Here is a 13,396-nt window from a genome sequence, read left to right as displayed (position 1 = left end):
GGTGGAGATGCAGGCTGAGATGCTCCTGGCAAGCTGCACTGCTGCTGCAGCATCCTGAGGCCATTCCCTTCCCTGCCTTGCCCAGGCCAGCGACATTCCCTCTTTGCCACCATCCTGTGCCCCAGCCAGCACAGAAGGGCTGGAGGAGCTGTTGGGGCTCCCAGGGGCTATAGATAGCAATGTCTGCTGTCTGGCTGATATCAGAAACAAAACCAAGGGCCCCACCAAGATGTTGAAGGCTGCTGGCACATAACCCTTCAGGCATCCAAGCCTTGGTGGTACCTACCGGCTGGAGCATATCTCTGGGGCTACAAGGTGGCTGAGCTGCTCAGCCCTGCCTAGCCTGAGAGACAGAGGTCCTGGGCAGCCGGGACCCCAGGCTGGCTGTGACACACCTGATGGCTGGCAGTATATCCCCTGCTCCAAGAGAGGAGGCACCTTGGGAGAAGATGACCCTCAGTGCTTCTCCTTCCTGCCCTGTTGTTCCCTTGGGCCAATGTTCCCTCAGGCTGGCGTTGGCGTCTGGATGCCTCACTCATGTGAGACAGTGTGGGTGACAAGTGTGGCTTTGTTCACCCTACACTGCAATGCAAGACAACAGCCCTGCTGTCCTCCAGGGGCTCCTGGCTACACCAGGGTGTGCTGAGCCCCCGCCACAGAGGCACCAGCCCAGCGGCTCACAGGAGGCACCATGGACACAGGGCTGCCCTGCATAGCCAAAGCAAAGTAGCCTGTGGTTAGAGCACAGACACACACTTCAGGTGCTCTGGATCCTTCCTTTGTTCCTGCATTGCTTATGTTTTCTTCCACTACTCCTTACAAGCTTTCACAGCACCAGAAGGCTGGCAAGTATACCAAACTACACCATAGCCTATACACAAACATAAATGGCTTTTAACCTGAAATATTGTAAGCAGACTCAATCTGCATCCTCTTTAAAATAACATCAAAGTTAGCACCTCACTGCTAAACACAATCTGTCAGATCCTTCTCAAAGCCCAGACTTGATTCTCTCTCTCAGGGTCACACCATAGCTTTCCCCATATCCTCTCCCTCCTAGGAGCAGCCCTACAAAACAGCTGTGCTGGAGCCTGAGGGCACTTATATCCCTTACTGGCCCTAAGCAGCCTCAGCTGGGACTCACACCCACACAGCCCTGGACCCCATTTAAGCCCAGCCTTGGACCCACTTGAGCCCTTACCTCCACTCTGCTGCTTATGAGGGAGGTACTGCATGGGGGTTATTCATGGTATTTATTTAATTTTCTGTTAGGGTGTACCCAGGTCTTATTGCACCTTTGCACCCACCCTGAGGTAAGGCTGGATGGGTCAGTGGTGGAGGGTGCTGCTGCCTGCTCTGCTATCAGCTGTACTTAGGCTAGTTAGGTATTTCTCTTTTCCTTTCTCTAAGGATGTTCTCTCTATGCAATGGGGTTGTGACAAGGTTTAGGCAACAACTGGGGTCCTAGTGCCCAAACACTGGGGAGCTGCAGGCAGTCTCAGTGCTCTGCTGCTGGGAGCTGGGGCTATGCTCCTCTGCCTTGCTGCTGCAGTCAGTTTGTGGACCTGCTCACCCCTCTCTATATTCACTAGGGACAGATCAGTTTGGGTACATCCACATCTGTAAGTGCATGCAGCCCTGTATCCTAACCTGGCTGTATTTTTTGCTTTTTCTGTCTGGTTTTCCTCTAAAACCTGCTCCACAAATTGGGAGCACCTCCAGGTGTGAGGTAATAGGGATGGGGGAAGGAGTTCCCCCTGCTACTTGTACAGGCAACTCTGAAATGTTAAGCTACATTACAGATGCCCCTGAGCCTATTAGCATTGCAGGCTCATGTATATGATCTGGAAGGCATTACAGGAAAAATATTTCTGCATAGATTTCCCATTGTGCAGCCCAGAGTGGTGGTCAATGCGAGAAGGACCAGGGTGCTCCCAAAAGGAATTTAAGGGGAGTGTAACTGGGGCTGCCCAGTGCTCCCCCTCCCCATCAGCTTGCAGCTGGAGCAGTTTGCCCAAAGGATGGCCAGAGTAAGTATTTTGCGCAAGATGGAAAAATTATGAGGGTGAGGTGTTCTGGGTGGGACTGGTGTTGTGCAGAGGGTGGGTGCTGCTGGGGGGGGAAAGCAGCCCCAGCTGGCCTGACCATGGGCAGCAGCTCTACAGCCTCCAGGAGACACAACAGTTGTCCCCAGAGACTGGGGGTCCAAGTGTTATGAGGACTCACAGTGCCCCATCCTGTGGGGTGCTGGGCACTGCTGTCCCACCAGGCTCCCCACTGCAGCAAGGACCGCACAGCCCTGTGGTCCTTAGTGCTGCTGGGATGTATTGGTAAGCAGGGTTTCCAGCCAGGTTCCTGGCCCTGTAAGTAGCAGATCATGGGATTTGAAGTGTGCAGAATGGACTTTGCTTGGCTGTGGGGTAACACAGAGGTGCTGGGAGGGTTGGGATCTGCCTTCTGCTGGGAGCACATTGAAATGAATGAAGCAAGGGAAGGAGCAGGAAAAGGGGGACCAGCAGTGTGCACCTCTTCCAGGTTTTCCTTGCAGTGGCTTTGTGGGGCCTCCTCCAACCCCTCCCCATCCTCCCACTGCCCTGGGTGAAGAGCACATGCCCCTCCATGAGATGCTCCCACGCTGGTCCCCAAAACCATTGATAAGGGAATCTTGAGGCTGCTGCTTCTTACAGACTTGTAATTGTTACAGCCAGTAGCACACTGGCCTGGTGCACACACATACACACAACCCCTGGCTAAACAGGGGAGGGGACAGGCCAGTGACAACCCCTGGAGCAGTGACTGTCCCACCACACTTGTGAGCCCAGTGAAAAGTGCTTGTGTGCATCCAGCCCCAACCTGCAACTGTGCTGGCAGCATCTTCCCCGATGGGGATGTGATCTGCTGGTGGCCACTGCTGAAACCTGCTCCCCTTTGGAGGATGCTCTGCTCCCCAAATGTGCACCTCCAGGTGTGCGGCATCTGCCCAGCTTTGGGGAAGAAGATGGGGCTGGTGTTGCTGCTGATGGGCAGCAGGGGCAAAGAGGCTTTGGTGTCTGTGTGGCAGTCAGTGGGAGCCTGCTTGGGCAACCCCTGGGGTGGAGGAGGGTGTGAGTGGGATCCCTGCCCGACCCCCTCCCCAGGCAGGGGCAGCCCTGTTTTCACTGGGAACGGTGGAATGGGTGGTATCTGCTCAGAGCAGCCTGAGCAGGAGGCCAAGCCCCAAAATAGGACAGGCTGACATAGTCGGTGGCAAGGGCGGTGCTGGAGGTGGCAGAGGTACCCTCTTGCCCTTTGCTGCTACCCCATGAAAGCCTCCATGTCCCAGCCCTGGGCTCAACCATGTGCTTCCCAGGGATACTCCACAGAAAGTCAGGTACCTTAACAGCACCATGTCCCCAGCGCCCTGCTCATCCTCCCGTGCTTGTCCCTTTCTTATCCCAGTGATGACCTTTTCTTACCTCCATGCCCCCTAGCAGCACTGATGCTGGTTATGCTTAGAGCCAAGTGCTGGGTGGCATCCAGCCCAATGCACATGTGTCCTGGCTCACCCCTTTTACCCCAAGAATGCTCACCACAGCTTCCCACAAGAGGAAGGGGTGGAGGGGTGGCCGGGGACCCCCTGCAGCCCTGCATGGGCTGGAGAAAGGCAGGTGCGAGTGTCCTGTGAAATGCTCCATCGCCCTGGTCAGACAGGGCCTGCCCCAGCAGCAGGGGCACTTGTGAGAGCAGCCCCGGGCTCCTGCGCCCGGAGGAGAGCCCTGACAGCCCCCCCGGCAGTGCATGGTGCTAGTTGGAGGTGTGCTACGTGGCCATGAGGGGCACCTCGCCGGCAGCCGTGGGGAAGGGGGAGCCGTCTCCCCCGTTGAGCACACGATACAGCAGTTCCTCCTTCTCGCGGCGAGCCTGCTCCCGCAGCTGGGTCTCCTTCTCCAGCGCCCCGCGGGCGGCCAGCAGCTCCTCTGACAGCTGCCTGTGGGTAAATGGCGTGTTAGCCCTCTCTGCTCCCTGCAGAGCACTCGGGGGCACCATGGACTGTGATGTATTCCCCAAACCCTGCTGTCATAGCATCTTAGAATGGGTTGGGTTGGAAGGGACCTTCAAAGCTCATCCAGTGCCACCCCAATGCCATGAGCAGGGACATCTTTACCCAGGTCAGGTTGCTCAGGGCCTTGTCCAGCCTGGCCTGGGATGTCTCCAGGGATGGGGCATCTACCACCTCTCTGGGCAACCTGGGCCAGGCTCTCACCACCCTCTGTGTAAAAAGTTTCTTCCCCATGTCTGGCCTGAATCTCCCCTCTTTCAGTTTAAAACTATCAGCCCTTGTCCTATTGCTAAAGTCTGTCCCCATCTTCCTTATTGGCCCATTTTAAGTATGGAAAGGCTGCAATAAGGTCTTCCCCAAAACCTTCTGTTCTCCAGGCTGAACACCCTCAGCTCTATCAGCCCATCCTCCCAGAGCTGTTCCAACCTTCCTCTGGCCCCTCTCTGACAGGTCCATGTTTGCCCTGTGCTGAGGGCTCCAGTGCTGTCACCACTTCCTACATTGGCGATGCCACCTGTGACTGCTGTCACCCTGCCACCGTGTACCAGTGGATGCGTGGGACCAGTGCTTACCTAGCCATGACTAAGTGGTTCTGGGTGCGAACTTGCAGGTCCTCGTTCTCCTGCTGGAGGATCTTCACCTTCTCTTCCAGCAGCAGGTTCCTCTCCACCTGGAAGGGGGACAAGAGGGTGAGGGGGGAGTCGGAAAGTGCCTCTGACCTCCCCACTCAGGCATCTTGGGGGAAAACTGGCTGGGTAGGAGCATGGTGGCATTGCACCCACATCCCCTCCCCACTTGAGGGAAGAACCAGGCTCTATCCAGTTCTGTTTCAGCTGCAATTTCTGGATGCGATTCAGGTGGGAAGAAGAGATGGAAATAAGGAAGCCCACCGGTAACACCCTCCTTGAACCCACCACGTTCTCCAGGTTCAGCAGCTTCTTGTCCAGGCCATGGATGTGCTCATTCTTCATCTCGATGACGAAGTGCAGGCTCTCCAGCTCCTGCTCCCAGAAGGGGCTGGGGCTGCCGTGCTCCTGCGGGGCACAGGGATGGGGCAGCTGCAGCAGGGTGGGCACTCGGGCTGTCTGACATGGTTCATACATGACCCCAGCGGGCCAGGTGGAGTTCTGCATGGCCCAGGATGGATTTGTACCCCCTGGCCAGAGCCCCTCCACGTGCTCTCAGGATCCATCAGAGAGGCACCCCTGGCTTTGGGCCAGCACCCTGGAGCAGGTCCCCTCCCTGACACTCCTCTGCAGAGGCCACTGGTCCCACATCTCCCTGTACCTGGATGTGCTTCTTGTAGTCTGTCCTCAAGAGTGACTCCTCCACCCGTTTCATCCTCTCCTGGAAGGACTTCAGCTGGGAATTCAGCTCCTGGATCGTCTCCTAGGGCAGCCAGGGAAGAAGGAGGGTGGGAGGTGTCCAGGATTTCTTCCCAAATAGGGGCACTGCTGGGCTATGGCACCCTGGTAACCCCAGGGCTGGAGGAGCCTGCATGGTCCCTGGGCACACAAAGGACCAAGGTGGCCACTGAGCAGCTCAGGGGACCGTGGCAGAGCCAGCAGATGGTCCTCAAGCCCTTCAGGAGCACCCCCTCCCCAGGAGTTTTTCCATGGGTACCTGTAAGGCCGCTTGGGACCTGTGGTGGGACTCTGTCAGCAGCAGCTTCTCCTGCTCATGTACTCTCTGGAGCTCTGCAAGGGGCACATGAATTGAGCATCACCAGTGCAGGAACACCAGGGCAGCGAGCCCCACCTGAGCCCCACAGTGCCATGGAGCAGGGGGGCAGCGTCCCCGTAACCCTGCATGAAGCTGGAGGGGCACCAGCAGTGGGGGGCAGGGGGACTGCAGGGGGCCCTGCTGTCCTAGCACGCACCTCGCAGAGTCTCTGTGTGCTCCCTCCTCAAGGCATTGAACTGCTCCTCTAGCTCCAGGTCTTTTCCCTTTTCCACCTGGGAAGCAGGGAGATGATAAACCCTACCCGTGTGACCCACATAAGGGATGCTCTGGCTCTCCCCACCCACCCGTGACTCACTGCCAGACCTGCACCGCTCCCGGCTTCCTAACCCATTTCTAACACTTTTCTTCTCCTAAAAACAGGAGAGCCCAGCCCAGCGTGTGCCAGGTTTGTGATCACTGCCTGGGATGTCCTGGCTTGCCACACCTCCCTGTCCAGCCACAGCCCCACCAGCACCTGCCTTTTCAACTGACCTGAATGTGAATGTCCTGGGCAACTCTTGTGGACCTTGCCTGGCTGGCATCCCGCAGCTGTTCCTCCTCCTCCTTCTGGTCTTGGAGGAGTCTCCTGCTCTCTGTCCGCTTCTCCTGCAGTGCTGCCTTCTCCTTCCCATCCTCAGGCAATGGGGCGGCATCAGCTGCAACGCAAACACGGCTGAAACGGCACCGGCCACATTCTGCTGACTGGGCTGCTTGGGTGTCCTGGGCAGCTGACCTGCCAGGACCTTGTCCTGGGTTCAGGCCCTGTCCTCTTCCCACTGAACAAATCCCTCCCCTGCATCTCACTGATCGGGTTGGTGATGACAGGCTCAGAGAGGACTTGTTAGACTTCCTGCCCTGGGGACAATCTCTCTGCCTGGGAGGAAGGAATGCTATAATCTCTGGGATGCCACCATGTCTGCCCACCTGCACCAGTGCCATGTGGAGGATGCAGCCATTATCCCCATCCTCCCCATCCCTGGCGCACGCTGGCTGCCCTGTGGTCTCTCCTACTGCCTTTTTAATATCACACTGAGAAAGCACAGCAGGGGAAAACACACTTTCTTCTCACCATTCTCTGTCTTCAAGTCCGCGAGCTCCTGGGAAGCTGGTCCCCTCTGCTGCTGGGCTTTTAGCTGTCTCTGGCAGAGAGAGAGGGGGCTGGAGCAGGGGGGAGAACAAAGGGGGCAGATGGCTGCAGGCAGAGGACACCTCACAGCCAGGCACCCTGCACTGAGCACCCTTCAGCCCTGCTAAAACACGGGTGCTCGAGCAGCAGTGATGCCTCCCTGACCCTCTGCCACCCCCAAGCACCCATGGGTGCGCACGTGCTGCCTGGCAGGCAGCCCTGAGCTTGTGCCATTTCCCTGTGTCCTGGCCACTTTGCCACATGGCATTGCCAGGCAAAATAGCCTCTGGCAGCAAAACTCGTGGTAGGGGAGAGCAGGCAGCACTTGGCGTGTCCGTGACACCCTCCTTCTGTCCCTGGCACCTTGCAGCTCCACAAACACACCCCTCTGCCGGTGCTTTACGCAGCTGGGCTTTGACACGGCCCATGCTGGAGCAGGAGCGAGAAATGAAAAATAACTATAAATGAGAGGTGATCCTAACCCTGCGCAGGGCTGGCAGCAGGCGAGGGCTGGCGGCGGCACAAGCAATGAGCTCAGGAGCGCAGGAATGTGCTGCTCGGCCGTGCGCTCCCGCAGCTGCCGCGGGGCTGATACAACCCAGAGCTGGGAGCTGCCTTCAGCAGCACAGCTCCACGGGACGCTCTCCAGCCCTGTGAGGGCTTAATATAGTCACTTGAGGAGGAGAGAAAAAAAAAGAGATATATTTTTATTTGTTGCTGAAAGATAGAAGCAAAGCTCGTCTGCTCGCACAGCCCCGCCTTCCCGGTGCGGGGCAAACCTTGCCCCCAATGCTCATCGCCAGGTTGTGCTTCTGAGCAGGGTATGAGTGTTTGTGGGTGAGGGAATCCACCTGCCAACATGTTGCCACACTCCAGCCCTTGGCAAAGCCTCTCCTAAAAACAGCAGTCCCTCACAAAACCAGCCCTGCAGCCCTGGGGGGTGTGGGGACCCCGCTGTGCCGGCTGCACCTCGGCTTGGCTCTGTTGTCACAGCGGCGCAGCCAAATACAGACCAGATTAGGGAGCCTGGCTTGGGAAAAAAGGGAGGCAAAGCAAACAAGCGTCCCTCCCTCCGCATCCCCAGCAGCCCCCCTCCCGAAGCTGGAGGGAAGCGCAGTTACCAGAGAGAGCAGGAAAACTCTGAGTGTCTGGGAAGCCCCAGCTTTATCTTCCCTTCTATGGCGTGAGCGGCTGCGGCATTGAATGCGGCCCAGGCGTTGAATGTGGCCCAGGCAGCAGGGTGAGGAGGCACCAGGCGATTGGGATTCACAGGTTTTGTTCTTCTTGCTGATACAACTTGTTCTGCAAATGTGGGGTGCCCTGTGATGCCGCCAAGCCCACCCAGCAGCCCTATCTGCAAAAGGTCCCGCAGGTCCCCAGCACCCATCTCATGCTGACGTGCATCCACCTACTATTTAATATACCCCATGTCCTGTGCTGGATTTTGGGATCTGGTGGGATGAGACAGTCAGGGCTCTGCAAGCCTGGGGACACCAAGAGAACCTCAAAATTCCCCCCCACAGGTTTTACTGTGACAAAGCAAAGGCTGTGCAGGGGGACTGTCCTGGCACGGCAGGGTCAAACAGCCCCCAGGGTCTTTGGATGATCTGAGCTTTACCGAGAGCAAGATGCTGGTACCTCCTCCAGGAGCGACCCCTAAACCTCACCTTCCCAAACCAAACCACCTCTGCTGCATGTGTCCTGCTCGCTGGTGAAGGTGATGCCCAAGGACAGAGCCAGGGCTGGTCACCCTTGGCTACCCCCATAGCATAGGCAATGTCCCCAGCACAGATCCAGGGCACTTTCACCTCTCCTCCATGTCCCAAACCCAGTGGGATGGGGCCTCAGAGACCCTCAGCTGCTCAAGCAGAATGATTTGAGACAACTGCATTGAACTCAGAAGTGGCAAAAGGGAGCAAGAGGTGTACCAGCATCAGCAGACAAATCTAAATACCTGCCCTGAGGCTATGAGTGAGGCACCCTTCCTACCTCTAGGAGCAATTAAAATAGTGTCTGGAGCTAATTTTACACCTGATCACTCAATTGCCCTTTGGGATGAGAGGTCCACTTCCAAAAACAGAGTGAAAAGGAAGAGTGGCTAAAAACTTGATCAGAGGCACCTTCTGCTGCCACTTCCAGAGCAGCATGTGGCACCTGCATCCTGGGTATCACCCAGAGCAATTTGGAGAGGTGGAAGATGCTTCTGGTACCCGCTACATGCAAAAGGAGCAGGCTGGGAGTTGCTCCAGCTGGAATGGCTTTAGCCTGGGGAAGAAGCAGCCTGAAATGTCCCACAGGTGCTGGCCATCAGCAGCACTGCTGGTCCTGTAATGTCTCAGCACAGAAACCTCTGGCTTAATATGTGAGGATGCTTAAAAAAAAAGTATCCATGTTCTTAGAACTGAATATTTCTCATGGTCTGGATGGATTAATCAGGATTTCCAGCAGAACCTGCGGCACCTCGAAAGGTGCCAGTGGAGGGGAGCCCCGCACAGGCAGCCAGCACAGTGCAGGCAGCTGGGTTGGCTGCAGCCTCTGCGTCAGCTTTTAGCCTGAGGTGGGGGTTTGTACTGTATTTTGCTTCCTCTTTTCCTGTTTTACAAGCATGTTAAGCAATTAAATCATGTAACGTTACTGTCAGGGAACAAAATCACAAAGAGGCAGGAAACAAGCATTTAAATCCCGACACTGCTTCTGGGGGTGAGGCTTTGCTTTGTGGCTGTGGAGAAGCGGGGACAGGCTTTGGCCCATGACCCTAAAACCTCTCCGGGACCTGCAGCAGACGCTCAGTGCTGCCAGAGCAATGCTGGAACAGGTCCGTGAGACCTGTCTTCAACTCTGCTGCTGTTTTTCCTCCGGCGATGGTTGTGTTACGAGATGACTATCACCTCTCGTACAGTCAAATCTGTACCGCAGACCGTGTGCAAACCCTTCGTGTCATTGACAGCCCCGACTTTTTCATCCTGACTTTTCCCTGGCTCCTGCTGCTACATATAGTTCCTATATCTCCAAAATAAATTCACCCCAGCCCTGGAAGACAGCCAAGCCTCAGCCCTGATCTTTTGGGAAGGCGTCTTGGCCTCTCTCACGCCAGGAGTATGGCTGAAGAGCAAGCGGTGATGTGAAGCAGCCGAGCACAGGTGGATGGAGCCGGGAGGTGAAGTGGCACCTGGAGATGGTGCCTGCAGCTCAGGACTGGGCTCTGTCTGTGGCACTTGCACCCTTGCATCCTTATTGCCCCACTGCCCACGGACTGGAGACGGGAAGGAGGAGGCTGCCAAGCCGCCTCCCTCGGGGCATGCAGCAGTGCCTGGTATGCCATCCACCCACCAGACACAGCCCAGCACGGGCTCCCCAAGGTCACCTCCAGCCTTAGACTGGCCCCAAAAGCCACCATAGCTCCAAGCCCCTATGACAGCCCCCAGCCCCGTGATGTGCATCACAGGTGTTTCCAGGCTCCCCCCTGGGGTTTGAGGGCTCCTCCATCCCCAAGCAACCCCAAGGGACCAGCTCTGCAAATCCACCCATCAGCAGCAGGAGGGTGAAGGTCTCCCACCCTGCCTCTTCATACTCTGGACACGAGAAGGTGGGCAGAAAGTGGGTCAATGCCTGCCCTTACTTCTTTTTGCCATAAAGGGGATTTTTGGTGCTGCTTTTGGGTTTAACTCACAACTTAGTCACAGCAGCAGGGCTGTTCAACAGGGCACAAACCACGGTGAGCTGTGTCGTGAGGCTGAGCGAAGGAGCTCAAGAGTGGGTAAGTGCAGGAAGGGAGGCGTCTGTGGGCAAATGACTCTGACTTAAATTTCCGCATTTCAGTAAATGTGCTGCTCTCAACACCTGGGACCTCAGGGCTGCTGTTTCTTCCTGTCCCATGCCCCTTCTTGCGAGCTCTTAAGAGTCACAAACCCGCCCAGAAGTGTCTGATCTTATGACATGGAGAAGAGTGGGATTTTTTCCATGATACAGAGAAGCAGCCAAGCCTGCAAGTGCTGTAAATAAAGGCACTTGCTGGCTCCAGGGCCGTGCAAGCTCCACGCCTGCTCCCCCCACACATCCCAGCAGCGGGTTGTGCTTTGGCCACATGGTCCCAGGCAGCCGAGCTCTCCCAGCTGCTTCTGCAAAGGGCCACCCGTGCAGGGGGACATGCGGGCACCCCAGGGCCTTTCCGACTTTCCGTCTGCCCCTGCCACCCTCCAACAACCACAGCCCACTGACAGCAGTACAAACGGCACATCTGTGTTCACAAAGAACTCCGCGGCTGATGGCGGGGCACTAAGGCAGCATGAGCATGCCAAAACATAATAATAATTAGCAGCAGATATTTTCTAGACCTTAACTTGCAAAAGAGTACTTTGAGTATAGAGCAATGCACTGAGATCTGCTGGGGACTCAGAGCATTCCCCAGCAAAAGCTTTACCTTCAGCACAAGGGGGGACGCATCTTTTCGGACAAGGGGGGGATGCTGTGGGAGTATGGCAGAGATCTAGCTGGGGCAACCCATCCTTGCCCTATATGGAACCAGCATTTCCAACAGGAATTGTCACCCCAGGTGCTGCACCCCCCCTTAGTATGGACATCCCCATGATGTAGGTGTTAGCAAACGAGAATTCAACTATAACATAGGCGCTCTTCCCCAGTGCCCAGAGGGGTGGCGGAGGGTGCAGCAGGGCAGGTGGCTGCTAATACCCACTGTGCCTGGTGCCAGCTTCCCTGCCACAGCACTGGTGGGGTCACGGGCAGCTGGGGGCAGCCACACTGCCCAGCCCAGCCACTTCGTTCACACGGGCAGGGGTCCACACCTCCCCAGCAGTCCAAGCAGGGGCCCACGCAAACCCCAGCCCCATGCGAACCCCAAATCCATGCAAGCCGCGACCCCACGCCAGCCCCGACCCCAAGCAAAGCCCAGCCCGAGCCCAGCCCAAGCCCAGCCCAGCAAAGCCGGTACCTTGCCGCCGGCGGGGCAGCAGCGCAGGGAGCTGCCGGTGCAGCCCATGGAGCCCCGGCCTGGAGCCCGCTCAGCCGCGGGGCGCGGGGCGCTGCATCCCCCGGGGGGACCGGCAGGGACGGGACGGGACGGGACGGGATGGGACGGGACGAGCTGCCCCAGCGGGGGCCAGCAGGCAGGAAAAAAAAAAAAAGAGAAAAATTCAAAAAAGTCCGCGCAGCTGCTCGCAGGCAGCGCCGGGAGAGGGTGCTCTGCACCCCCGAGCCGCGGGCAGGGCCCCCGGCCGCAGCCTGCCCGCCCCCGGGGCTGGCCCTGGGCGCCCGGCGGGGCTGCTCCGGCCCCGGGGCTGCTCCACCCTGGAGTGTCCCCGCCCTGGGTCCTCTGTACCGGGGTGCTTCATCTCAAGCAGTGGGACACCCCCGCCCCGGGAATGTTCTGTCCCCGGGGTCCCCTGCACTGAGGATGCTCCACCCTGGATGGGGGAAAAGGGAAGCAGGACCCCTGCACTATGTCTGGAGCAGGGTTGCCTCAGGGGGCTTCCACTGGGGAATCCACCCCAGTCCCCTGAAACAAGGGATGTGAGGAGCAAAGGCAGGATCCATCCTGCCTTTTACCTTCACCCCGTGAAGTTTAAGCTCGTTTTGCAGTAGTTGTGTAGAAGTAGGAATGTTTTCTCCTGTGGGATGTGTTCTTCTGGCAGCAGCTCTGCTCCAGGGGTAGCTGTGCTGGCTGGAAAGGGTTTTCGGTGTGGTCCATACAGCCTGAGGGACTGCGTCCTGGCAACTCCCCTCTTGAGCATCCCAAACACCCCGAATACTGGACCAGGGTGACCTTTTCCAGGAGAAATCCTGCACTTTGGAAGTGACGCCTGAATAGGAAGGGAAACACAGGGATTTGAAAGTGGCCTGCCTAAAAATTAAGGGAAGGCAGGTTCCTCCAAATGTTTTGGGTCTGATGATTTTTTTTAAAAATACTGTTAAATAATAAACATTCCTAGAAGAGCATACATTCTGACCTGAAAATAAAACCTTGCCACCCAGTGCTGCTGAAATAGGAGAGTTTCAACCTGGTCACGAGGCTGTGCCTGTATGGAAACACTGCCAGTTTTTGTCAACAAGTTTCTATTCTGACATTTTCCAAATATCCCCTGGGAGAAATCCAAGCAGCCCGTGGCTTCTGGGCTGCCAGCACGCTGGCGTTTCACTGCTGGTCCGGCACCACCCGCCTGGCTAGCGAGGGAACAGAGGTGCGTGGTCGCCCCATCACGTGCGACTCGGAGGTGTTTTTCCTGCCCTGGTAACCCTGGGATCTGGGAAATTGTGAAACACCCCTTGGCTAGGAGGGTGGGGAAGATGAAGGGCAGACCCGTGGCTGCCCCAAGTCTCCTGGGGACTGGTGGGACCAGTTGCCTTTGTCCTCTTGAGTAGACGCTGCTTAATCTGGGTGAAGTCTTGTGAGTCACAGCAGTTTTCTGGCATCAGCTCCCACCACTCAGAAACCACTGAGAATGTCTCTGTTCTTATCTCCCCAGCACTTCATACATGGGGCAAGTCTCCTTCCC

General features: G+C 57.0%; 1 protein-coding gene across 1 annotated transcript; it reads right to left on the bottom strand.

The window, feature by feature from the left end:
- Positions 1-3,798: 3,798 nt before the first annotated feature.
- CCDC69 (coiled-coil domain containing 69) lies at positions 3,799-12,284 on the bottom strand (the record flags this gene model as incomplete). Its single annotated transcript, XM_080352990.1, has 9 exons — positions 11,836-12,284; positions 6,831-6,900; positions 6,254-6,417; positions 5,919-5,994; positions 5,663-5,736; positions 5,327-5,428; positions 4,954-5,073; positions 4,612-4,709; positions 3,799-3,967 (listed from the first exon to the last, which is right to left on the bottom strand). Exons 1-9 carry the CDS (start codon positions 11,881-11,883, stop codon positions 3,799-3,801), a joined length of 921 nt encoding a protein of 306 aa, XP_080209116.1. The 5' UTR covers positions 11,884-12,284.
- Positions 12,285-13,396: the final 1,112 nt, after the last annotated feature.

This window comes from Nesoenas mayeri (genome assembly GCF_963082525.1).
Source record: "Nesoenas mayeri genome assembly, chromosome: 14".
NCBI classification, from domain to species: domain Eukaryota; kingdom Metazoa; phylum Chordata; class Aves; order Columbiformes; family Columbidae; genus Nesoenas; species Nesoenas mayeri.
The sequence above is the reverse complement of the archived record's forward strand: the minus strand, read 5'-3'. Positions and strand labels throughout refer to the sequence as shown.